This window comes from Crotalus tigris, unplaced genomic scaffold, assembly GCF_016545835.1.
Source record: "Crotalus tigris isolate CLP2741 ecotype Arizona unplaced genomic scaffold, ASM1654583v1 scf7180000023830.6690815, whole genome shotgun sequence".
Taxonomy (NCBI): Eukaryota; Metazoa; Chordata; class Lepidosauria; order Squamata; family Viperidae; genus Crotalus; species Crotalus tigris.
In genome coordinates this window covers 5,836,744-5,863,193 of record NW_024100214.1, presented here as the reverse complement: position 1 = coordinate 5,863,193, position 26,450 = coordinate 5,836,744, and the positions used below count along the sequence as shown (strand labels likewise).

Sequence of the window (26,450 nt, the reverse complement as noted above, 5' to 3'; positions counted from 1 at the left end):
CTGAAAGTAAAAGAAAAAAGAAAGGGATATTTGGGCCTATTCAAGAGTGTGTGGGCTTCCATGCATGAAGAATCTCTCAAGGCCTCTTCCCACAACCAAAAGAGACTTGCTGGAGAGGAATCTGACAGAATTTAAGGGATACCCTTGGAAAAAAATAAACAGGAAGCTCTTGGATTCTGGCCACAGGTTCAGCCCTCAATTTGATCCTTGTGGGGGCTCTTGGGTCAGACTTCCCAGTTATTCTCAAATCTGCCTCAGAGAAGTAAAAGCTGAGACAGCTCAGCAATTCCTTGATTTGTTGTAAATCTTGAGTGTTCCTAAACTTCAGACAAGAAAATATCCTCTCAAGCAGAGAAAGGTTGTCTGGGTCAATATTTTTTCTGAATGGGAAGAAGTGGTAGCCTTTGAAACTTTTTAAAAAAATATTTATGGTATTAAAATTAAGCATGGCTAGCACCTTTCATTTCTGACAGACTACTCAGAAACTGAAACACTGTTCAGGCGACTCAGAGACTCGTTTAAAAAAAGCAACAGCAAATACCGCTCCACCCAAATTTAAATCTTGCAAAGGACCCAAACTGTTGTTCTACAAAATGCATGCAAATAGTATGCTTTATTCTGAATGTGATACGCACAAACAAGCACACATTTTATGTAAGCTAATCTTTTGTCTTAGAGATGAACGTCAAGAAGAAGAAATAATATGTGGCAGCAACAGATGGAGAAGGTGAATGAATCAGAGACTCTGGAAAAATGGCATGCCCTGAACAAGCACTGGAGGCACTTATTGTAAACCTGAACTTTATCTCTCTTTTGGCTGTGCAGATCTGAAAACTAGAACCCTTTTAAAAAAAAAACTGAATACCCACTTTTCTCATATACTGTTCTCCGTAAAAATATTAAAACTGAAAACTATATGCACAGAATTGCAGAGTGCAATCAGGCTCTGATTATTTGCAGTCTCACCATCCTCCCTGGCTGAAATTAAACAACATCCCTAATGAGATTTTACAAATTACCAATGTGAGTTAACTAAGAAAAAAAAAAATTGAGGGCTGGCTATAAAAGTCAAACATGAGATTAAACAAATATTTCAGGACCTGGTTGTTTTTTTTTTTAACTTTATAGCTTTAAATTCACATGATCCAAATTGCGTGACTTGAACCAGGTGATTTTCGATCTTTTTTTTTTACTGGAAGTCTGGATTACTCAGAGTCAATGTTTATCTGTATTTGTTTGGATGGGTTGGGTGGGCGGCTTCTTCCTTACCTGAAGCTTCACTGTCCTCGTCTCCTCGGTCACACCAGGAGGAAAGGTCACTTTAATGTTGGGATCAACAGTTGAAAAAAGCAAGCCCCCTTCCTGAGAGACTTTGCATTTGTTCTCCACAAGGCGTGAGACCACCAAAAACCAGGAGAAGTGAGAGATGCTGCAGCAAGCCGAACGCTTCTGTCCAAGAATGTGGAAGAATGAATAGAACCTTCAGGACATACGGAAGTACTTGAAAGAAACGGACACCAACTCACTACCCTAGCAGATCATAACTCAAGGCTTACTAGCGAGGTTAGGCTAGCCCCCAGCTGGCTGTTTTAGGACAGCTTTTAAAATCTGGCTTTTAAAGAAGACTCTGGGAGGGGACCTAGTGTAACTTGAGTTGTGTCTGATTTAGTTCTCAGTAGCCTACGTTTCTTCATTAGTTATGCTATTATTTTGTTTTTGTATTTTATCCTTTTTACTGTAAGAGGAAATGTTAAGATGCTCAGTAACATATAAGTCGTAGTAGGTTAAGTAGAAGGACAAAGGGCTCATGCTTGATTTCCTCAACTTGGTGCTCTTAGGATGAATGGCATTACTTATTTATCAGCTTTATATAATAAAAAATAGGGCCTCTGTCTCCCAGCACATGAGGGGGTTCATGTTTCTTCAAAGAGTTTATATCTGAACTAGTCCACAGAAATCAGATATGCTGAATGTTTCTTTAAAAGCTAACCAAAGAGCTTGATAATTTCTAAACCAGTGTATTTCAACCTCAGCAACTTTAAAAAGTGTGGATTTCAACTCCCAGAATGCAACTCCCAGGGCACAAGACAGACTGCAGACTGGAATGCCACAGCCAATGGAGTCGGGGGGTCCCTAATTCTTGGAGTTGAAGTCCACACTTCTTAAAATTGCTGAGATTGAGAAGCTGTTCTAAACTGTAAGAGATCATTCATATCAGACAGAATTTATGTGTCAAGTTCCTGCAGGAACTCAAATGAGGGGCACTCATTTGACACAAGGAAGAAACAACAAGTGAAGAAACGGGTATTAGAACCATTCTCACCATACCTTGCCTTTGTCTTTCACTTTTGTTCTCAAATCACTCCAGTTCTGCCCATCAAAGGTTCGAATTATGAGCTCACGGTCATTCAGGCTGTGAGGAGAAGCATAGGGCATCCAGATCCGCACCTCCTAGCATGCCAAGATAGAAGAGAGGGTGTCCATAAGTTCACCCCAGAGAGACAACCTTACTCAAACTCTGCAATATCTGGAGCAAGAGAAAGACTCACTTCAGGGAGCAGAAAAAGGGATACTAATAAGGCGGTATAGGAAATGGGATGTGAACATATGGAAGTCAGCATACTATGGCATCAAAAGTGCAGTTGTCCATATATAAAAGTTACAGATTCTCACAGATGATGCTTCAAAAGGATTTATACCTCATACTAAATGGAAAAGGAATGAATATCCTTTTCCACCCATAACTTGTTCATCAAGTTGATGCTGCAAACAGCAGCATCCACAATCTCTCAAAATGATAGCATGTGTACAATGATATTATCACACAAAGACTGTAATTATAAATTTGCATTCTGGTTATGGCATGCATGATATTGGCACAGGCAGGTCATCATTTGGCCCTCTTCTCCCTAACATGGATGCCCACGCAACCAAGTCAGGCAGCACCATCTGCTCAGTGTATATCACAGCCTGGCACGGAATGTCATTGCCAAGATTTAGGGAGTTAGCAAAGAAACAGGGATATTTAACAGGGATATTTCATTCTAGACAATTGACTACATGTTCTAGTGATATGATAGCATTTTGTAACTTATAGTAATTTTGGGAACTCCCAGTAATTTCATAATATTTTGTTTGCAGGCATCCATGTGCTTAATCATTCCATATATACCCAAGAGAATATATTTTTGGTAGATTTTCTAAAATGGGAGAAGCCTAGTTTCAACTCTGTCCTAACCAATTCTCTCTGAATTAGGAAATAATTTCTTTTATTACTACAATTAGCCTTTGCATAACTGATGGAGAATTCCTGGGACATTGAGCAAAAGTCAGACAGCCTGCACTTATTCCACAACATTTTCCCCTTAATTTCCTAAATTCCAGGTCTCTAATCTGGATTAGTGTCTAAGTGGTGGGGAGGGGGAGAGGGAAAAGCCATATTATTGTAAACTCAAAATTCAGTAAGAGCCCATCAGATGATCCAGCTCATTAGCCCAGGGGTAGGCAACGTCAGCTTTTTTGTGACTCATGGACTTTATAGCTGACTCAGGAATTCTGGGAGTTGAAGCATGAGTCATAAAAGAGCCGAGGTTGCCTACTCCTGCATTAGCCTATTTAACAAGCAACTAATTCACCGCAACCCAGTGCAACAACCCAATGGAAATAAAGGATGTACAGATCCTCAGAACCCTGTATATTTTTCTGCCTAAGAAAAATTGAGCTTGAAAATGACTAAAGCCATCCAGGGATCATGGAGAAGAAAAATCATTTTAGAAGGAGAGGAAGATGGGCAATAGCTCAAAATGCTGCTGGTTGTCCCAAGTGAAGTCTAGGCATATAGCCTGTTTTCCGCTTCCTAGTGCACACATACACACTCAATCAGAGGAAATAGCAGAATCACACCCAGAGAAGGCAAACGTATTACTTAGTCACACAGAAGAAAATAACGATTGTAAAGAGTTCCAGAAGCCATGCTCTGCATATTTTTTTCCTTCTTGTTCATGTTAGTCTGCAAACTGTAAATCTGCAGACTAACATGAACAAGATAATTTATAAAGTTCCAGCGTAATATCTTTTAAACCTTCATCTGAGCTTACCTGCTGGAAATGAATCCCATGGGGCTGCAGTTCCAGGACTTCACTTAGCAGGACGTCATGGTGCTTCAGCTTCACCCAAAGAGGGTCAGGGGAGCATTTCTGGAAGTGAATAGTTACTAGAATAGTTGTAGCACCCCGTGGGAAACGGAGTTGAACGCCACAAGCCAAGAAAATGTGGCAGCCTTCAGGAGTCACGGTAAAGCTTTGAAAGTGCAAAAAGAAACAAAATGTCTTTATAATCTCCATTCTTGCTGAGATGGAAGAGTTGAAATAAAAAATGATTGTGGATGGATTACTACTTCCATAAACCACAACAATGCTTCACATTTGGTTGTGGATCATAGGATGCTGGATTCCAACCTCTTTGTCTTTGCTTCATCTGGAATTTAGGGTTTTTTTTTTAAGGCTACGGGTTAAACAGGGTAGACCACTGTGTTGCCAGTTCCTGCAATCATGATCAAAGAATGTACCAAGATTGCAAAAAATGAGCTGGAATTTTAGTTATAATTTCTTTCTCTCTAAATCAGTGGTGGCGAACCTTTTAGAGACCGAGTGCCCAAACTACGACCCAAAACCCACTTATTTATCGCCGGGTGCCAGGTGGACATGGCCCACTGGGTGGGTGTGACTGGTCATGGCAGACTGGGTGGGTGTGGCCAAGGTGGGCGTGGTCACCTCAATGTTGTTTGTGAGGAGGGATGCCTGTGGGGGCTGGGCAGGGTTGGAGGAGAACCAGGGGGTCTCTGCCAGGTGGAGCGGAGGCTCGTCCTCTGGGGTGAGGCAAGGTGAGGCAGGGCAGAGATGCCATTGCCACAGGGCAAGGCGAGGCAGGGGCCGGGGTGGCTGCTGCCTGACACCATTGGCCCCCCGCACACAGAGGCCAGTGAGCGCATGGGGGCCAACAGTGTCCGTCAGCAGCCACAGCTTGCCAGCCCGACCGGCACATTCTGGGGCTCCACAGCCCACCGCCAGCAGTTCAGAGAAGCCGCCTCTGAGCTGGACGGCCAGCTGACAGTTGAGGAAGAGATTCAGTGGGTCGTGCCTGGGAAAAGGAGACCATGTGAGGCCAGGAGGGATGGGACAGGGGGGGAAGAAAACCAGCCATGCTGGGATGCATCCAGCCATGTGAAACCTCGCTGAGTTAGCGGGCGGCTGGTTGAAGAGGGACGGTTGGCATTTCCGGGGCATGGCATGCGTGCCCACAGAGAGGGCGCTGAGTGCCGCCTCTGGCACGCGTGCCATAGGTTCGCCACCACTGCCTTAAATCTTCAGGAAATATGCATAGCTTTCTGGACAAGCAACAATAACAACAACAAGAAAAATATACACCCACACACAATTTCTATGCTCCATGTATTAGTTGAGATAGGAAAATAAGATGACACTCTTTTACTCCCTCCTCAGATGTTCCCACTCTTCCTTCCCACATGAATGCAAATTTTAAACTTGAGGAGATCCTGCTAGGCAGCTAACATCATGGCAATTGCCCAGGGATGGCACTTTGTAAGCTATGCCTAGTTTCATTGCACAAGCTCAACCATTAGTAGTTGTTGTGCAATTATTTAGTCTTCAAAAACAAAATTTGAATGAGCTGAGAATTTAAATACTGAGAAAATCATTTTTGAATGAATGAGATTGGTTAAGAAAAACGTTGGGTACAATATGGATGCTATCAGGGGTATCTTTGGGAAGACGTTATATCACAAAACACACAAATGTCATAGCTTAAATGGCAAGACTGCAATTTGCATTATTTGTTATGTTATTATGGCTTGTATTGGATGCCTAAGTAGGCTAAATCAGTGGGGAGTTAGGAGGACACTTGACCAAGATATCAGCTAAACACCACGTGAAATACCTGTCTTCATCAGCTTTAAGATGCACTCTCTGCAATTCTTCTGAACTAGAGTCATCTGCAAGAAAACAAAAAGACTTCCTTTAGTCCAGGGGTCTTCAAACTTGGCCCATTTATGACTTGTGGACTTCGATTCTGGGAGTTGAAGTCCACAAGTCATAAAAGGGCTGAGTTTGAAGATCCCTGCTTTAGTCTGTGGTTGAGAAGCAGAGTATAATCTAGGGCAGTGATGGCGAACCTTTTAGAGACTGAGTGCCCAAACTGCAACCCAAAACCCACATGCATTGTTGGGTGGGTGTGGCCCATTGGCTGGGTATGGCCCATTGGGTGGGCGTGGCCCACTGGGTGGGTGTGGCTGCCATGGTAACGGCAGACTGGATGGGACTAAAAAGTTCAATCAATCAATTCCAACTTTGCAAGATCTTTTTTTTTCCCGCAAGAAATTGACTAATTGAACCTTTTTTTTTTTTTTTTTGCACACGGCGGCGGAGGCCTAAAGCAAAAAGGTTTTATAAAACCCAGCTGAAGGTCTAGGACTGGGGTGACAGCACGTGTGCCCACAGAGAAGGCTCTGAGTGCCACCTCTGGCACCCGTGCCATAGGTTCGCCACCACTGATCTAGGTAGACCTGTCCATGTCCTAATCTCTCTTTATTGCTGTGGAAGAACATAAGGAGAGAGTTTCACGTGAGCCACTTTGAGCTCCCAGAAGGAAGAACAGAAATGAATAAAGAAATGACAAATAATAAGTATGTTATAACTGATGCCTGTGATGCAACTTTTTTTTATAAGCATAGCTGCATCTGAGACGTGAAAGGGAGTCACATGAAAAAGGACCTTTTCTATAGTAGTTATCCAACTGAACATATCCTCCTCAACTAACCTATTATAAAACTCTTCTGCTCTTCTGACATAGTATAAATGACTTGCTATTATTCCCTAGACATTTCAAAAACCTTTACTCTTTTAATTTGAAAAAATTAAAGTCTTTCATGTATTGTAGCTTCAGCAGTTATTTAGCCCTGTTAATCTTTTTTCTATTGCCTTTCAGCCCTGGGATGTTTAATTTTCAGCTTGCTTTGGAATTGTTTTCTGTTTGTTAAAACTGTTTTCCACTTTCTTGGGGTTTTTTTATCTTTCTGTTTAGAGGGATTATGGATTATAGTTAGTTTTATTTAAGTGCTGTATATCTTCCAAACAATTATTTTGACTAGGCAGCTGGAAAAAAAATGGAACAAATAACAAATAACCAACAAGAAATTCAGGTGATTTTTCCAATTATGCCTTCCTATTATATATTTTGTATGACGAATGACCATGTCTTCAGTTTGGGGACTGCATTTAACAACAACAACATTTTGTGGCAGCCAAAATAGTTGATCAGATGCTCTCTCCCCAGGATGAGATGAAAGTGCCAGAGAACAGCTGTTCAGTAGGCAAATCAAGCAGAAAAAAGCAATTACCTGATTGCAGAGGCACCTCCAGTTCTCCTAGAGGATTGCCTCGGAGATGCACAAAAGGAAAATTCTGGATCTCTGGAGGGATGCTTCGAAGCCTATTATTCTGCAGATCAAGTCTGGACAAGTGGGGTAGGCAGGCAAGGGAGGCAGGAACAGTTGTCAAAAGATTGCTGTGAAGATGCAGCTGCTGCAGAGACTGTAAATTGGCTGCAGGTCACAACGCAGATTAAAAATTGAAAGAAAAGCTAGCTGTGGTAAAACCAAATAAATACATACATATACCTACTTCTCTTAAACTCTACAAGTTACAAATCCCTTTAGAAAACACCAGGAGTCTTATGCCAACCTATCCCAATCTAGTTGTTAAAGATACAAAACAACCAACCAACCAACCACTGTGTTCTTGATTACTTAGTTTTACATTCATACCGCCGCATCAATTATAAAGAACTATGAAGATGTTCTCTGAACTTGTTTTCTTGCAGTTTTCTACCCACAGGTTAAAGCTTCACAATATCCTCAGTCAGTGTTTTTTCCTAACCTGGGGCACTTCTTATTCCCAGAAAGTAGAATAAGGAATCCATATCTTTTTTTTAAAAAAAAAATTGTAAACACCTTACCAAGAGAACTGGGTATTCCTGTTAATTCATTTCCAGAGAGGTCAAGCTCAGTGCAGCTGTGCAAGTTCCCAATCTCTTCAGGGAGGGATTCCAGTGCATTTTCAGAGAGGTTCAGTGTCTGCAATGCTGCCAGCCCCCCAATGCTCTGTGGCAAATCTTTGAGCTGGTTCTTCATGGCAGAGAAAAAAGTCAGCTTGGCAAGCTGGCCAAAGTCCTCAGACAGCCTCTTCAAGTTGTTGTGGTTGACTGAGAGAAAACTGAGGTTGGTCAGCTTAGTAATGGAGGGAGGTAAAACGGTGAAGCTGTTGAAGCTGAGATCTAGATGAGCAAGGCATTGTAGCTGCCCAAACTCTTGTGGCAAAGATGCTAGCAATCCTCTCTGACATGCACCAATGTCATCTCTAGAATGTCCACCTGAAAAAGTAAAAAAAAAAAAAAAAGGTTTGCACCACAGCAACTTCCTACAGACATGGTTTTTACTTGAAATAATTTGCAATACAGAATGAAACTTAAGGAATGCCCAGGAAGCTAAAGAATGCATACAACAATATGATACAACTGTAGTGAGTGAATATTTGGCAAGGTTCTCCTGCTTCTTTCAGGGTACATTGGTAATAAAAAGGCCAAGACAGAGATGGTTAAATTCTCCTTGAACACCAGAAAGGGCACATAGAACCATTGTTTGGGCGTCTTGGTCCACCTCCAATAGCTCTCTAACGATACAAATTACTAAACTGGGAAGCTGCAATTGAGAATAGGGAACTATCTGATTTATATTCAGCATTAACTCACCATTATTAATAAGTATATTAATAACAATGATATTTCTAAGGGGTTGTTTTTTAGCTATTCATTTACACAGTAGGCAAAAATATTAGGCTCACATTCATATATATGACTGAGTTGTATGACACTGACTTTAATAGAATTCTACATTTGCAGATTTAACTTGAACATAATCTATGCAGAAATAAGAGTGTAGTTCTCTGATTACACATTCAGACTTAAGATCTAATGATTGCCACAGCTATCCTTTAGAGAAAATAGGATAAAGATTTTAGACTTAATTAAATATTGAAATCTCCTCTGCACAAATGAAAGGGGGAGGGGAATTAAGTAAGACACATTGTGCTTAAAGGACAGCATCAAACATTATCTACTGTGCTTTTACAAACATATATACCCCTCCAAATGCTGAGCAACATTACAGAAAATATTGCTGGTTTTATGCAATGAAAATTGTAAAAAAAGATGAAAGATGTGAAAAAATATCTTCCACAACAGTTTAGAAATTTTACACAATTATTAAAATGAGTTGACTATGCTGCATGATTATGAAATCAAGATTCATATAAACTTTGGGAGGACAGAAGCCAGAGGAATCAGCTCTATTGATTTCGTATTTTTTTTGCATGCTCTCAGTTGTGAAAATATCTGGGTTTGACAGGAATGCTATCACAAATTGCAACCGTCTAACAGAGAACCCTCCATCATTGCAGTGGTAATCCATGCCAGCCCCCCCAAAAAAAATCTAGCAGGAAATTGTGTGTGTGGGTGGGTGGGTGGGTGGGTGGGTGTTGCCCAATGAAGAACACTAAGGCTAGAAGCTTTCACATCATTATCTGCAAGTTAAGCCACTTTTAAGGAATGTGAACAACATCTAAACACATGCACATGCCTCTTGCCACATAACTTTGTGAAGGAACTGGTCCAAGACCATTCCTAGAAGCTACAAGAAAATGAACCAAACCATCAGGGCAGAAGAAGAAACTGTGAAAGAGCACATTAGAAGCAATTGAACAAAGTGGCCAAATAAACATGCCATTACCTTTGAGCACAAGAGATTTCAAGCCCCTCAAAGCAGGAAGGCTGCTCAAGGTGGAAGTGATAAGGTCCTCATTGCAGTTCAGCCTCAAGAACTCCACCTGTTCAACTTCTTCTCTCCTGCTGTCCAGAAGCTTGAGGAACAAGCAGCAGCTCTCAGGATAGACGTCTAGGTTCAGTCGGTTGCCAGCCAAATAGGAAACAGCCTCCAAAGTGCCCTCCCCTGGAAGATCCCTGGGCTCTGGCAGTCCTGCCATCTTCTGGTCTTATATCACCATGGGCTGTGCATGTTCTGACTTGCCAATGGTACTACGAATCATTAAAGATGGAAGAATGGGGCAGCCTCTGGGGAGAAGAGATGGGAAGAACATGAAAACAGTTTAGGAAATTATAGAACTGCACAATTAGTCTGGTGAAGAAAGCTACAGAGATCGCACCTGAGCACGATGTCACTGAAGAGATACTTCAAGCTTCCATGCTTTAAGTAAAGTCTTCCTAATACAGTGAAATCTTGCACAGTCAAATCTTGTAAAAATGATCTTCTTGAACAGATGATGAAATGATAGGGCAATTAGCTATAAGAAACATTTTCTAAAAGGTTAGGTGCAGTTTTTCTCTTATTAGCATGATTTCTATCCCAATTATGAAGCATATGGCAGCTGTGCTGTCTTTTATCACATTTTAGAGCAGAGGTCTCCAACCTTTCTTTGTTGGCGGACTGGAGGCAAAGGGAGGGGGAAGCATTTTATGTGCGCATGCGCGCGCACACAAACAGTGCTGCGAGCATGACACTTACTAGCACTGCCCTGTTTTCACCACGTGGTGTCCTGTTTTTGCCACACGGTGCCCCGTTTGCGCAGCGGCGGTGGCACTAGAGAGAGTGGGCGTGAGTGCGCACACACCTGTGCATGCAGTAGCCAGCTTGTTCCGTGGCCTGGTGGCCAGCAAGCCACGGCCCGGCAAAGAATCATCTTGTCACCAAACAGTGCCAAGATGAATCCAGCAATTAATACAATTACATTATATTGCACATTGTATTGCATACTATAGAGGCCATTTGGTCTAGTGGTTAAAGCAGCAGGCTAGAAACCAGGAGACTATAGGTTCCATACTGTCCTAGCCATGAAAGCCAGTTGGGCGACTTTGGGCCACTCTATCTCAGGCCATGATGTCAGGCTCAGACAATAAGCCGGAGGGTTAATTCCTGTTGTAACCAATAGATCAGTGCTAATTTGATCCTAAAAAGATGGAATCTGAACTTGTGTGAAAATGCTAGGAATAAAAAAAAAAAGGCATATACAGGTAGTGTTGTGTCCTGAGCCTGCAAAGGCAGGCTCAGGACGTTGCAATGGTCCTGGGCAGTTGCAAGCTGCCCGGGACCAGACTGGCTGGCGCCGGCTTCGCGCACATGCGCAAGGCGCGGAGCGCGCCTAATTGTTGCCATTCTGCCCGGGGACGTTGTTAAAAGAAGTCTGAGAGGCCTGCGAGCCTCAAAGCTGTGACGGAGTGGAAAAGACTTCAATAAAAGAGCTGTTGGAACCACAGGATGTCCTGTATTCATTCACCATTAATCCGAGGACTCAACAGGTAGCCCTTGACTTATGATCACAACTGGGACCAGCATTTCCATTGCTAAGCAAAGCGATTGTAAAATTAATTGTGACCTATTTTATCTTTTTTGCCACAATTGTTAAGTAAATCGCTATAATTAAGAAATAATGTGATTATTAAGCGAATCCAACTTCCCCATTGACTGCTTGTTGGAAGCTGGCTGGAACAGTTGGAAGGGATGATTTTGGACGCTGCAACTGTTATATGTATACGCTGGCTGCCAAGCACTGGGAATTTTAATCATGTGACCATGAGGAAGCTGCCATGTTGGAAGTATTTGAACTGATTCCGAGTCACTTTTTTCAGTGCCATTGTAACTTTGAACGGTTGCTAAATAAATGATTGTAAGTCAAGGACTACCTGTAATACAGCGTATATTTACTGAACAACAAGTCTTTGTTGTGATGTATCTCAAGTTTGCACATCACTGAAGCCCCAATTCCTTTTGTATATGATTTATTATTTCCTTTGCCAAGCATTAGTTTCTTTTTTCATTAAACAGTAAGCCCCAAAGCCTCATTTATGAATGAATTTCAAATTAGCATGCCTAGTTAAAAGAGCCAGTTTAATGTACCAGCATAGACCCCATGAGATTGTGAGTTCTAGTCCTATCTTAGCCACGAAGCCAACTGGGTAATCTTGGCCCAGTCACTCTCTCTCAGCTCTAGGAACCAGGCAATGGGTAAGCCATTTCTGAAAAATCTTGTCAAGAAAACTCCAGGGACTTGTCCAGACAGTTGCCAGGAGTCAAAACTTCATTGGAGGAACAACAACAAAACAACAAAATCCAAGATCCCGTTTACAAGTTCTTGCTTATTCATTTATAAGCTTTGCTTACCTAAATATACTTCCTGCCTTTTATTTTGGCATCCTTTCTGAGCCTGGTGCCCTCAGACTCACTGGGAATACAAGAACAGGCCAGCATCAGGAAGTTGGGAGTTCAGGAAAGCATAATGTATCTACGATCAGAGCCAAAACTAGAAGGGTCTAAGTAAGACAAGGCAGCTTTCCCTTGGTGAGATTCTCTGAAGAGATTAATAGAAGGGGTGAAAGGCAACACTGTGGGCAGAGGAAGCAAAGATCAGGAGGCAGCATGGTTACTTTCTCTGTGTCTTTAGAAGCGTTTAGATTCAATCATTTAGTGTTATCTCTGAAATATATTTTAGTTCTTGTAAAATGCAACTTTGAAAAAAAAAATCATAATCGCGAGAGCTGCTAGCCTGAGCATTTCCAGGCGTTTGTTCCAGAATGGGTTCCGATTTTGAGAAGAGAATAGCTGGCATGTAAGGTACCTTGCAATAGATTCATATTTATGCTTTTGATTTGTTTTACCTTAAGGCGAAGCAACTAGATTTTATTAACTGATTTTGTCATAACGTTCTGATGAGGGACGGGGGGGGGGAAGCAACCAAGCAGCTTTGGAGGAAGTTTGCAGGAAGCAAGAAGAAAAATTGCCCGGAAAAAGAAGTATGGTGAAGGGCGTCCACTAAGGTCCAGTCCCATAATAGAGAAGAGGCTTTAACAGAAATTTCCATTCGGGTTAGCAGTCCCTCCGACTGAACAATCCCATTCCTCAATTACTATTGGCAAAAAAAAAAAAAAAGTCTTACCCAGCAAGATCATTTTGTTGTTCTGTTGAGGTCATTTCGTAACTTTCATACTTCCCGCCGTTGCTAAAAAGAAGCCACGCTACTTTTGTGGAGGAAAATACGCGCGCTCAGAGTGCGGAACTGCTGCGATCGATCGTCTGACGTTTGCACATCGCTGAGGACAGAAGCCTCATTTTTTCCAAGAATCGGGACTTTTTTTGTTAAAGGAAGAGCTGCTCCCGTTCCTTCCGTGCATTCACAAGTTTTCTCACCCAGGCAAACTAAGGGTTACTGCGTTTTAACGCAAAGAGGAAGCAGCTTGCATGCCAAGGATCTGGTTAAGTGAACTCTCCAATCATCTGCTCTTTGCCAACAAACCTTCCGCTGGTGTGAGAATAGGATACCTTCGCTTTTCCAGGCTCAGCAATGACGGGTTAATTATGTTGCAATTTGTGTGTCAAAGAGGATTTCAGATTTATTGTTATTAAATTAAGTCCTAAGGATTCTGGAAACTTTAAAGAATAAAAAACATCAAACATAAAAAAGAAACTCACTACAACCGCACACTCTTTAATATGATATAAATAATCTGAACTTTTTGACTAAAACTATTTTCTCACAACCAGGAAGTCACTGTTGTAAATAAGTCATAAAAGGATGTGGATTTTCTTTGCTCAATTTTACCCTCTATTCAAAAGTAAAAACTGAACTTCTTGAGTTTACTTCCAAATCAGGGCACTTAAAAGACTGTGGATATCCATATCCTTCTGTGAAAAAAAAATGCCTCTTTTACACTTTTATGGAATTTTGCATATTTTTGCACTGAACATTGCCATAATTTCTAAATGCCTCTGGTTGACTGCTCTAATATAGGCAAAGTTCAAAAAATCTTTAACAGAATCATAAGCTTCCTCTTGTGTTGAGACAAAAAGTGGTCTACTATAGTTATCCAAGAAGCTACTTCAGCACTAACTGAATGGTGGGGAATAGAAGGATTTATACTCCTTTCAGACAGCTGGTCGTTTGCATTCTTTAGAAAGTTGTTGAGGCCACTTGGAGGTTTATCTTGTCCTCAGGGTCACCTGAATAGTGCAAATGGATGTGGAGCCTTGGAATTGCTGAAAGGACTGTTGTAGACTGGAGATAGATGATGTCATATCCCTTTCCTTCTGTTGAGAGAACGCTGCTCAGTTTTGACATAGATGGCCTCTTTGACCCCTATTTCAAACCAGTAGTCCTCTCTGTCCAAAATGTGGACTTTGCTGTCTTCGAAAGAGTGGCCTTTGTCTTTTAAATGCAGATGGACTATTGAATCTTGTCCTGATGGGTATGTTCTATGTCAGTGGTGGCGAACCTATGGCACAGGTGCCAGAGGTGGCACTCAGAGCCCTCTCTGTGGACACGCGCGCTGTCGCTCCAGTCCTAGGCCTTCAGCTGGGTTTTATAAAACCTTTTCACTTTAGGCCTCCGCCGCCGTGTGCAAAAAAAAAAAAAAAAGGTCACTCAGTCAATTTCAACTTTTTGTGGGAAAAAAAAAAGATCTTGCAAAGTTGGAATTGATTGATTGAACTTTTTAGTCCCACCCAGTCTGCCGTTACCACCGCAGCCACATCCACCCAATGGGCTACGCCCACCCAATGGGCCACACCCACCCACTCGGTCTCTAAAAGGTTCGCCATCACTGTCCTATGTTATCCTACGTACTGCAAGGAATATAAATCCTTCTGTTCCCCACCATACAGCCAGAGCTGAAGAAGCTTCTTGAATGAGAAGTGAAATATCTTCAAAGAAAAACAAGAAAGTCCAGTTGCCTTGTGAAAAAGCATCTTTGGGATAACTTATGACCTGGATGATCGAGAATCTCCATAGACATTGGTCTACTATAGCAATCCACCAGATGCACTCAGAAGGGTCAAGAAGGGCTTCTGCCACTTTTCCTACATGGCAGCTGATAATTTTTAAAACATGCTGCCTGTGATTCAGGATATATTGTAGTCTATTAATAATGGAAGTTAAGCAATTATCAAGTTAATAGGTTTAAGATTCAGACCATTTCAGGTTAGTGGCAGTCAAGAATTTCACTTCCACCAGTTCAAACTATATAAAGCAGGGGTCCCCAAATTTGGCAACTTGAAGACTTGTGGACTTCAACTCCCAGAATTCCTCGGCCCTGATATAAAGCCCTCACTTTTCACCAGCAGACCCCGCTCGGGGACTACTGTATCATCCTCAGAAAAGCCCCGCCCATGTAGCGCCGGTCTCGGCGTTTGAAGACTCGCATTTCTATTGGCGGAACGCCTACGAAGCCTCGGTCAGGTACGTGATGTCGGATTGGCTGCTTTTTGCGCCCAATGGGAGAGCCGATTGTTGCAGAGAAGGGAAGAACCTTGCTTAGTAAGCTCCGCCCTTTCTTTTTGGCTGTCGCCGTGGTAGGGAGCGCGCGGTCTGAGGCCTGGCCTTTGCGCGGACAACGCGGGGAAGTAAGTAGCGGCTGGCTGGAAGCCGGCGCCTCGGTGGCCGTGGGGTGTTCACAAGACGTGGGGATCAGGCTTTCTTCCGCTGCGGGTGTTTGTCTACGGGAGAAAGGCCGAGAAATGTAGCTTGGGCCTGGATGACATGGCGGCCATGTGCTTCTCGAATTGGCGTGAGGAACCGATTGGAATAATCACGGTGGTCTATGAAATAAAAAAGATAAGATACAATAAAAACAAAGAATGTTTGGATTAAGCCACTGGATTATACTGTACTCGAAAATGGAATATCAAAAACGCGCTTTTCGAAAAATAAGTTAAAACAAAATGCCTGTGGAATTCTAAAAAGTGGGAACAGTATCTAAAGGGGAGCTTGTATAAATCAGGATCTATACTTTCTCCTCTGCGTGGGAGAGATATAGTCTTCCAAAAATACCTTGAGAAACAACTTCCAGTTTAAAAACCAATCTCTTTACAGAGTTTAAACTGATTCAAATACCGTACTTTTCCCCCAGCTACTAATTTTTAAATGTAGTCATTGTATTTAGCATAGTGATAGAAGACAATACAGATCAGTACTGCCTTTTCCAATCTTCCTTTGAACTTGCATTGCTCAGTTTTTATTTTATACCTGGGAAGATAGGTCTCTAGCTAATCTAGTTTTTTATACTATTAATAAGCAGTGACTTTCTAAGTTCAATATTCTTTTAGACACCTATGTTATTCTTTAAGAATAAAAAGTAATGACATCGGAATTAACAAAAGATGTTGAATCTTTACTGCACAAAATTCCCCCAAAAAACTTTAATTTTTAATTTCCATACCTAGAGGAGACTGAACTGGATCAATTAGATCATTCGCACTTCATGCGAAATGACGGGTTGAATTTTGAAGTATAAATGGAATCACAATTATGAGTAATGTATGTATTTTTCAGGAAATTGAGACAGTGTATAGTCTATCCTGGATTTAAGAAATATATTGCTGTTCAAATACACAAATGTTTGCTTTTCTCTTCACAGAATGCGTTACGTTGCAGCTTACCTTCTTGCTGTCCTTGGTGGCAATGAATCTCCAAGCTCAAAAGATTTGAAGAAAATTCTTGATAGTGTAGGCATTGAGACAGATGATGAACGTGTGACTAAGGTGAGACTAGATACATAATATATGTATTCCTGTTTGTTTTCCTGAGCCATCATTCAGAGACACATGAAACACCTATTTTATAAGTGTAATCTTCACAGTTATTAAGCGGATAACATGAAGGCTTACAACATGTGTTCCTAGTTGTAATTAGCATGGCTTATTTTCTATAGAGACCCCTTGAGGACTTGAAGCTATCACACTATAACTGACTTCCACTATTCAGAATTAGTTAGTGATTTGGAGTAATTGAGATATTCTATGTGTGTTGTTGCAGTAGATCAGGCATGTCAAACTGCCAGTCCACGGGCTGGATGCATCATACTGAAACCGCATCTACCCCATTGCCGGCAATGGGGAAAAGGTCGCGATACGTCGTGCAACATCATGAGTCTGACATGCCTGCAGTAGATTAAGTAGTATCTTCCTGAGTCTTGGAATGAAATATAAGACCTAATTTCCTTTTACTTGAATTGTATGTACCTGGGCAAAAAAAAAAAAAAAAAAAGCTTAGGTAGCCTATTTTGATTATGTGTTTGGATAATGGGTAGTTTTTAATGTTTATTGAGAAATAAAGTCCTTTCAGTTCAGTTAAAGCTACGAGGGCGATTTAGAAATAAACCTCCATTTGGTTATCAATGACGGACACTCGCAGATAGAGAACTTTTATTATACACATTAGAAAACTACAACAGTACATTATTTTTTGACATAATCGCCATTCAAATTGAGGCACTTGTCATAATGTCTTACCAAGTTTGAAATTCCTTAGTAGTTGCTTGGCGCCAAATCTGGGCTATGGGGGGGGGGGGTTTGATCAAAAACATCCCGGCAGAACTGCTTCAAAAGTTCTTGTGTGCGTCTAGGGGTGTGCGGACGAGCATTATTGTGAACTAATACCACACTGGAAGTGGTGCCATAGAAAATCCCACCAAATATGAAGATGCCAAAGGAGTACTGCTAATGAAGTTCATGGAGCGTGGTTCGACCATCAATTCAGAAATCTACTGTGAAACATTACGGAAATTCAGACGAGCCATCCATAACAAGTGTCAGTCAGGGCATGCTGACTTCAGGTGTGTTGGTTCACGATAATGCTCACCCGCACATTGCTAGACGCACCCAAGAACTTTTGAAGAAGTTCTGTTGGGATGTTTTTGATAACCCCCCCCCCCATAGCCCTGCAAGTTCTGTATCTGCAAGTGTCATTGATAACCAAACGGAGGTTTATTTCCGAATTGCCCTCGTATTTCCAGGTAGATGAAATAGAATTGTATGCAATATGATAGTCCTGCTTAAATTAATTGCACTCAAGTTACTCATAATTAGCTATTCATACTGATTTCAGTAGCCTTAAATATGATTTTGTCTGAATCCAACATGTATTATATTAAACTAGGTTTGACTCATAATGTATTGCAAAATCACTAGAAGGCTGAGCCGACATAGTACAGAGGCATAATGTGGTTTGATTGGCTTATTTTATTGTATTGAGGTAATTCATCTATTATGGTTTATGGCTTAGTGGCAGACTTGTATTTTTATTAACCATATAATTGTGAAATATTTTCTATTTGAACAAGAAAAGCTATAGAGGAATATGTGCAATATTGTTCCTGCAAAACAGCTTTTATTTGTTGAAATCTGTTAGGTTGAGGAAATTTTCCTCTCTCACTCTATAGTTTAAAGCCTGTAAATTCCAAAGGCCTTCTCTAAAGAGCAGTTCAGAGTGTAATAACTATCCCTGCATGAAACAAGATGGGGATGGTTTTGTTACTCAGCACAGTGAAAACTTTCCTTTTCCTAAAAGTGAAAAAAGTGGGACGCAGTTCATGAAAAATTTGCATCCTGTACATGGCCAGTGATAGCTGGTTCTGCAATACCTATAAGTCCTATAAGTTTATTTAAATCCTATTTAAAGTGGGGTGATTTATTTTCCTCTAAGCCTTGTTATATCAAAAATACTTTAATTTCTGTTTTGAAATCTATATAGCTTAGTATTGTGCTTTCATATTACTAAAACGTGATCGTTGGAATTAGTTAATTTATTTGCAGTATTCACCATCAGTGGAGAGTCCAGAAACAAAACAGAGTAAAAGAATGAATAAATATAAAATACAATGGCCAATATACATATTATAACCAGTGTAATGGCCATCAACTATTACCCAAATTCAAAGGCACATTAGAATGGGATGGTGGTAACAGTCTTACAGAATATGTTTGGAAGGATGCTGCCAAATGTGACCCAAGAGGGAGCTTGTTGCAGTGCATGGGAGCTATTACTAAAAAGTCCTGCCAAAGTATTTTAAGGTTAAGTACAATTTCAATATTACATACTGCAACCAAGGGAGATGATAAGGTTATTGTGGCACAGTGCAGCTGCTCCCAGGTTGACATGCTAAAAGCCAATTATTTTTTTAATATTTGTATTGCTTTTTATAATATAGAACAAATGACATGTAAACAGTTTGCTCAAAGTTTTAATTAGTGAACCGCTGTAGATATTCAATAACTGCTATTTATTTTTCCAGCTGATTATATCATGCTAAAAATAGATTTGCAAAAAGATTTATAAGACAATGAAAGAAGTTACCCTGCTTCAAAGTGTTCAGGCTAAATTATTATTCTCCATTAAATTGGAACATTCAATTGAACACAGATAGTCCTCACTTAACAGCAGCCCTGTTTAGCAACCTTTTGAGGTTACAAGGGTGGTAAAAAGGTAACTTTATGACCAGTCCTCATATTTACAACTATTGTAGCATCCCCGCAAGCTTTACAACTGGTGTTCAACAAGTAAAATCAGTGGCAAAGTTGGCCATAAGGTGCCAAGTCATATGTCTCACTTAATGACCCACAAAGACCTGGATAACAACCAAATGGGAAATGACTTAACTCACATGATGTTTTGCTTAGAGGCGGGGTTGTCAGTCCCAATTGTAGCTACTGAGCAAGTACTATGTATAATACATTGCTCAGTCTCTTAAAAATCACAATTCGATTTTTTTAAAATTCCAGAAAAAAGGATTGCTTATAGTTTAAAAATTGTTTACATGTGTTCTGTAATATTTCCAGGGGTCGGTTGTACAACTGATTTTTTTCCCCTAGTTTCTCCCCCCCCCCCCAAGAGTTGTTTCTGCTCATTGGATGTTGCCAAACTGAAGGCTAGAAGGCTCTTAAAACCTTTGGAAATATGTACATTGTTTTGTATAGGGTGTGATTTTTTAATTGTACATATTGTACAATTTTTCTTATATATGCTAGTTTCAAGGCCTCTTGCTGATGAATGCTCATCTCTGAAGTAGTATTGAATTATTTAACTAAACTATTATTAGGGAATGTAGTCTAGATAGCCAAGAGTAACATAAATATTGCTAGCTTTGGGGGAATGCAGAGAATGATAATATTTAATGTTTAGATTCAAACAAACAAGATATAGTTCTGTAGAAATACTTTTGATAGGAAATGTAGTGGATGGAACCAATGGCTTATTTTGAGTCCAATGTGAGTTATCCTCCTTTATTGTGATTATATTTGTAATCTGCTTTATAGAGCGTAATATTGAGAATTTGCAGATTATTGTTCTGCAATTTGTGCAGATAGCTCAAGTGATTATTCCCATCCTAATAGGAGATAGACAGTGTTTTTTTCAAGAGCACAGATGCAGCACCATGTTTATTATTACTATTAGATTTTTATCCCAACCTTTTAATATATATAATGCAATAAACATACCTAATCCTTCTGCGTCCTATGTTCTCACAACAGTCCTGTGAGGTAGGCACGTTAAAAGAATGGCTGGTCCAAAGTCAGCTTTTATTCCTAAGGCAGGCCTAGTACTCCATCTCCTGATTTCTAGGCCAGCACCTTCACCACTACATCAAACTAGCTGCTTAGCTGTTAAATTAACTCCTTAATTTTATTTTTTACAGGTAATTGGTGAGTTAAATGGGAAAAATATTGAAGATGTCATTGCCCAAGGTGAGATGATTATGTTTCTATACTGTGTTTCTTAATGTTTTACTCTTCCAAAGACATCCCTGTAAAATAGGCTGGGATAAGAAATAGTGTTTGGCCTCAAATCATCCAGTGAGTTTCCAGATCATTTGGAGAATCAAAAATTGGTCTCCACAGTACAGCTTGGGGCATATAGTGCAAAATACATTGGTAGAAATTAATTTTGGAAATAAACTTAGTAGCCAAAGGTCCTTTAACTGGACTGGATTTGGCTTATCAACTGGATTTAGCTTAAATATTATTACATGTATGTACAGTGGCCCTCGACTTAACGGCTACAATTGAACCCAAACTTTGTTACTAAGCCAGACAGTTAAGTGAGTTTTGTCCCATGTTACAACCTTTCTTGCCCCAATTGTTAAGTGAATCACTGCAGCTCTTAAGTTAGTAGCACAATTGTTAGGTGAATTGGGCTTCCCCATTGACTTTGCTTGGTTGTTAACAGGTGATCACACGACTCTGGGACATTGTAACCATCATAAACATGAGTCAATTCACAATCCTCTGGAAATTGCAATAAAGAGATAACCATAACATTGAGTAAAACCCAATATAATACTCAGATGATATTAGCAGAAAGGGAAAGAAATTTTGTTCAGTTTGAATTGGTTAGAAATTTTTGCAATCAAATATTGAGGTTCAATAACCGAAAAGCTTTAATATGGGAACCAATTTGGCATAGAAAGAAAGCCAGAATCAGGTTTAAATGTGACATAAAATGTTACTTGATGGGTTAAAAAGGCTTTAGAGATTTTGTCTGATTTAATAACGAATGAAGGATGTGAATTTACTGTTATTATAGTTGATAATTATTTGTGGGAGTAAATCTTTTCAGGGGGTAAAAAGACTTTATAGATGTAGATTGATGAAATGATAGAATATATCTTTAAAAATAGAAATGTATATTTTTTTTTTGGACTTACATTATAATTTTAAATATGATAATCATGTTGTAATAGAGAGAGAGTTTGTCTGATTTAATTATGAATGAAGGATGGGAATTTCCTGATATTATAAGCATTTGAAGGTGTAAACTTTATCAAGGGCTTAAAAAGATTTTCTATAAATGTAGATTGATGAAATGATAGAATATATTCTTAAAAATAGGATTGTATCTGTTGGACTTATATTATTATTTTAAATATGATAACTATGTTGTAATAGAGAGAGAGGAAGAGCTATTTGTGACAGGGAAAAAATCAGTCTCAATGAATGGTCTATTATTAAGGATACCTAAATGCCAACTATATATTTACTAAAATGTTATTGGAGTATGACAACTGTAATTAGTAAAGCTTAAAAACAGGATATAGATTATTACAATCGCATGTGATTGATGAATTTTGTTTAATTGAATTTTACCTAAAACTATTAATTTTAATAAGCAATACTATATTTAGGAAACAGAGAGGAAATTTTTGATAATTAATTTGAGCTATATTTATATGATTTTGTTTTTGAATGATTTGACATCCTGACCACCACATTGTGTCCTAAGCTTTTGGGGGGGGAAATGGAAAAAACCAATAAAACTTTTTACAATAAATAAATAAACAAATAAATAAATAAACATGAGTCAGTTGTCAGTCATCTCAATTTTGATCATGTGACCATGGGGATGTTGCAGGGGTCATCAGTCACTTTTTTTTACTGACGTAACTTCGAATGGTCACTTAACAAACTGTTGTAAGTTGAGGGGTACTGTATTTAAAGTGTAATTTGGCAGAGTGAATGACATCAAGAGGTGAAGTAGTTTATCAATCACTTTGTTAAGCTTTACCCCTAACGTCATTCATTTTCTCTGCCTGGGAATAGGGAATCAACATTCTCTATGTTCTCTGTCATCAAGAAAAGTGATTCAACTAATGCACATCTTCTCCCTTTGGGAAAGCCGTAGACTTTCCTTGCATCTGCAATAATTAGAAGGAGTGTGTGTAGTCCTTGGTTGGGATTCTGCAATCAAAATAGGCCCCAGAGCATCTTCAGTACACGCGTGATGCAATGGGGGATTATTGCATTCTATTTATGTATTATACATGAAATAGGTCCATCCTAATTCTCACAGGCTTATCTGTTACCTGATGGGCTTCGCTGGTGGACTACATTAATTTAGAGGAACTCTCTTAAAAACAGATACATATGCTGATCTGTTCATATAGAGGATGTTCTCAACAAACTACTAGAAAAATTAACCTTTTGTTTTGAAAACTAAACTAATGGTTAATTAGTGGAATGCAAGTCATTCAAAGGAAAGTTTTATTCTCATAGCATTTATTCAGCATCCTCTGCTACACAATATACAATATGTCTGTTGCCGGCTTCATCCTACTCTAGGCCTAATATCCTTCACATAAAAGATTTGAAGCTTTCAAAGCATCTGCTTAATTACCCTTTCATCTCTGCTATTTCATTTTGTGAGGTGCCCTCTATTACTGGCATTTTCTGTATGCGTCATCATCTGGAGTATATATTCAATTGTTTTAATAATATCTCATATGCATTCTCTTTTTATACTGCAGTTATACTGCTTTTTAAACATACCATGTTTTTCTCCCTGTCCTCCTAAATAAATTTTGCTTTTTACAACTACATGCCAATATTGTTTTTTGATTCCAATCTCCTGAAGCATGCTATTTATTTCCGGTTTCTTTAGTTTCTTTTTTTACAATTAAATGAAGCTTATCTCCCAGAGGCTTTCCTCACCCATCCTTATCCTTAAGTTCATCCATATTTGCTAAAAATAAGTAGCAAAAATAAAATTAGACCCCAGTACTTTCTTCTGTGTCACCTGCACCCTTCCAGCTGACTTATTTTGTCAAAGTTGCAGCTGCTAGGGAAATTGCTTCTGCCTTGTAACCTAGTGTCTGCACATCCCTGAAAATGTGTTCTGCTAATTTGAAATGTCTGTACTTTATAATGAAATCTGTTCTTAGCTTGTCTTTATTGTTTGTTCAAAATATCTGTTGAGGACAAAATCACCCTCCCATCTCTGGGGACCCTTAGGTTTTCATGGTACTCTTCGCTTACTTATTGGAACATCTGATATCCAAGGTTTTTTTTTTAACTTCTCATTTAAATTAAAAGGATTTTGTTACTATACATACCCTATATTCAATACAGTATTCTTTGTTCAGACTCCGTCTTCTATGCTCTAGTTGTCACTTTTTTATTATTTATTCAATTTTTATAGCTGCCCATTTCAATCAATGACTCTGGTCAGCTTACAATTCAATATATATATATATATATATATATATATATATATATATATATATATATATATATATATATATATATATATATATATATATATATATATATATATATATAATTAAAGCAATAAAAACTTTTTAAACACAATTAGAAAACATCCAAATAAATTTGTACCTTCCCTAATTATTCTTCCATCCTATTCAGAATTCATATTCTTACTTTCTAAGCTTGGTTCTCAGGGGAACATCCTGGACTTAATGCTCTATGAAAAGCTGGCAAATCAGAGTCATCTGAATCCAGGGGGCATGTTATTCATAGATTATGTCTTTGTCTCTAACTTTCTCTTCTACTCATGGACTTTGCCCACTTAAGCAACATTCTTTGTCCTTTTTTAATAACCTTTCTGCATGGAATTACGCCCTTGAATATTTGCATGGTTGATATCCTGTACTTCCTATAAAACGTGACTTGGTGTCTTCTCTTCGTGAAGCTGAAATACATATAATATGGTGGGAATATCTTTCATTTTACTGAATGAAACAACAGCATAATAAAATAATTGCTGTGCCATTTGATATCCTGTACTTCCTATAAAACGTGACTTGGTGTCTTCTCATCGTGAAGCTGAAATACATATAATATGGTGGGAATATCTTTCATTTTAGTGAATGAAACAATAGCATAATAAAATAATTGCTGTGCCATCAGCCATCTGATAATAGTGTATTTAGGTTGTCTCTAGGAAGACTAATGCAACAAACTGTTAGAGCAATTAAAACTTTTTCTCTATCTGTTCTGAGAAAGTACTTAACTATATCTAAATTATATTCTTTTTAGTAAAACGTGTTTACTTTTGGGGCTTGAAACCATTATGGAACACTTTAAAGCATTCCTAGAAATAGAGAACAGGCATTTTGCCCTTGCCATCATGCTTCTGAAAGCCAAAATCAACTCATTGCTCATAAGGGAAATAGTGTATTTCCAACTTCCCTAGAACTATTGGCATTAATCTGTAGCAACCTTTTATATCTCAGTGGCCCATCCATCATGTTACTTAGGCAGTTGTTTGGTACTCTTTGCCAGTTCTAAGCTTGGCCTTGTGTTGCTACTACAAATGAATAAATCACAGAGAAAAACTTATCTGCCACTGGTCTAGATCTGATAAGCACGAGGATGCTGACTAACCTATCAGTTGCAAAGTTCATTGTTCACTTTACATCATTGTCAGAAATAAGCTGAGGTAGCATGAAGGAGGGGACTATGGAATCAAGCTGAGGAAGGAGTGGTAGGAGTGCTGTAAATTTGTTTTGCAGCTCATTGTCTTTGGGTGTTAGTTTCACTTTTGCCTGGCAAATTTTATATGCAATGTCATCTTTCTGGTTTATTCTCCTCTAGGTAATAGCAAGCTTGCTAGCATGCCTGCTGGTGGGGCTGTAGCGGTTTCCTCTGGAGGGCCTGCTGCTCCAGCTGGAGGGCCTGCACCAGCTGCTGGTAAGCATAATTTATCATGAAAACAAATGTTTTGGGTGGGCAAGCTTCAAGCTGAACTTATCTTCCACAAATGAAGTTTGCTATTTTTACTGAGCAATGAAACAGTCTGTTACCTGTCCAGCCTGTTAAACGCCCTTGTTGTATTTAAAGATAAACATGAATAGTTCTATATAAAAAGCTATTTTTAGGAACATGCTAATCTCTGAAAAATTGTTATAAGACAAAATATTTCAGCAGTTTAAGTTGTTCACTTCTAATTATACATCATTATGAAATTATACTGTAGGTATCCAGCCATTTCTATTATTCCTTTATTGGTGCATGATAGTAAAAAGCCGATAAATTTATGCACGGGACATTCTGTGCTTGAGCTTAATCCTGTCAGTAAATCCATTTTCTGGCTTGGTGCATTTGTTCTAAATCCTAATTATTGGTTATTCTTAATGTTTTACTTTGAAGGCAGCTTTATGTAGAATAAACCTATACGTTTGTAGCATTCAAAATTCTTGACTAATTGACTTTATGTCTTTTCAGCGGAAGAAAAGAAAGAGGAAAAGAAAGAAGAGTCTGAAGAATCTGATGATGATATGGGTTTTGGATTATTTGACTAAAATTAAGAGCTAATCTGTAATAAATATTTTTCAAAGATTTTGCATTGTTTTGTTAATTTATAAGCTTGGTTAATACTGCTTCAAAAGTTGGACTTACCCAAAGGAAACCAGAAGGTTATTGTGTATTCATTATGATGAGTTTTGAATATTTTGTCACTTTTTAAAGGTTATGATCATTTTAAAACTTAAAATGCTTTCTAGTAGAAAATAAACTCTTATCTTTGTTAAATTTATAACAAAATTACCTTGAGTTTATACATTACAAAACTACTGTACTGGTTTCTTGCATTAGCTCATCAGTTAATTGGGTTCTTTCGGAATTCAACCATAAACCATGGATTATGGTGACCATGGCTGGTTTGACATACTATACTAAGCTAGAACTAAGCTACATTATAACTTGAGATTTTTGAATTGGTATTTAATAGTCTGTCCGTGATAAAGTA

The 26,450-nt window shown here is 39.1% G+C and overlaps 2 protein-coding genes across 3 annotated transcripts in view; one reads left to right on the top strand and one right to left on the bottom strand.

The window, feature by feature from the left end:
• Nucleotides 1-13,416, bottom strand: part of PIDD1 (p53-induced death domain protein 1) — a 31,636-nt gene extending 18,220 nt beyond the window's left edge. Inside the window, exons 1-8 of one of the 2 annotated variants that reach the window (XM_039321897.1) lie at nt 13,077-13,416; nt 9,860-10,200; nt 8,032-8,445; nt 7,415-7,618; nt 5,956-6,010; nt 4,098-4,299; nt 2,329-2,451; nt 1,270-1,449 (exon numbers count right to left, since the gene is read on the bottom strand). In XM_039321897.1, coding sequence (XP_039177831.1) covers nt 1,270-1,449; nt 2,329-2,451; nt 4,098-4,299; nt 5,956-6,010; nt 7,415-7,618; nt 8,032-8,445; nt 9,860-10,112 — 1,431 coding nt within the window. In that variant the 5' untranslated portion in view covers nt 10,113-10,200; nt 13,077-13,416. Of the gene's footprint in view, nt 1-1,269; nt 1,450-2,328; nt 2,452-4,097; nt 4,300-5,955; nt 6,011-7,414; nt 7,619-8,031; nt 8,446-9,859; nt 10,201-12,304; nt 12,342-13,076 lie in introns of those variants that run through there. The other variant, XM_039321898.1, reaches the window with a different exon arrangement.
• Nucleotides 13,417-15,391: 1,975 nt separating this feature from the next.
• Nucleotides 15,392-26,042, top strand: RPLP2 (ribosomal protein lateral stalk subunit P2). Its single transcript, XM_039321902.1, has 5 exons — nt 15,392-15,535; nt 16,549-16,672; nt 20,605-20,653; nt 25,298-25,393; nt 25,928-26,042. The coding sequence occupies exons 2-5, from the start codon at nt 16,550-16,552 to the stop codon at nt 26,002-26,004; spliced, it is 345 nt and encodes a 114-aa protein (XP_039177836.1). The 5' UTR covers nt 15,392-15,535; nt 16,549; the 3' UTR covers nt 26,005-26,042.
• Nucleotides 26,043-26,450: the final 408 nt, after the last annotated feature.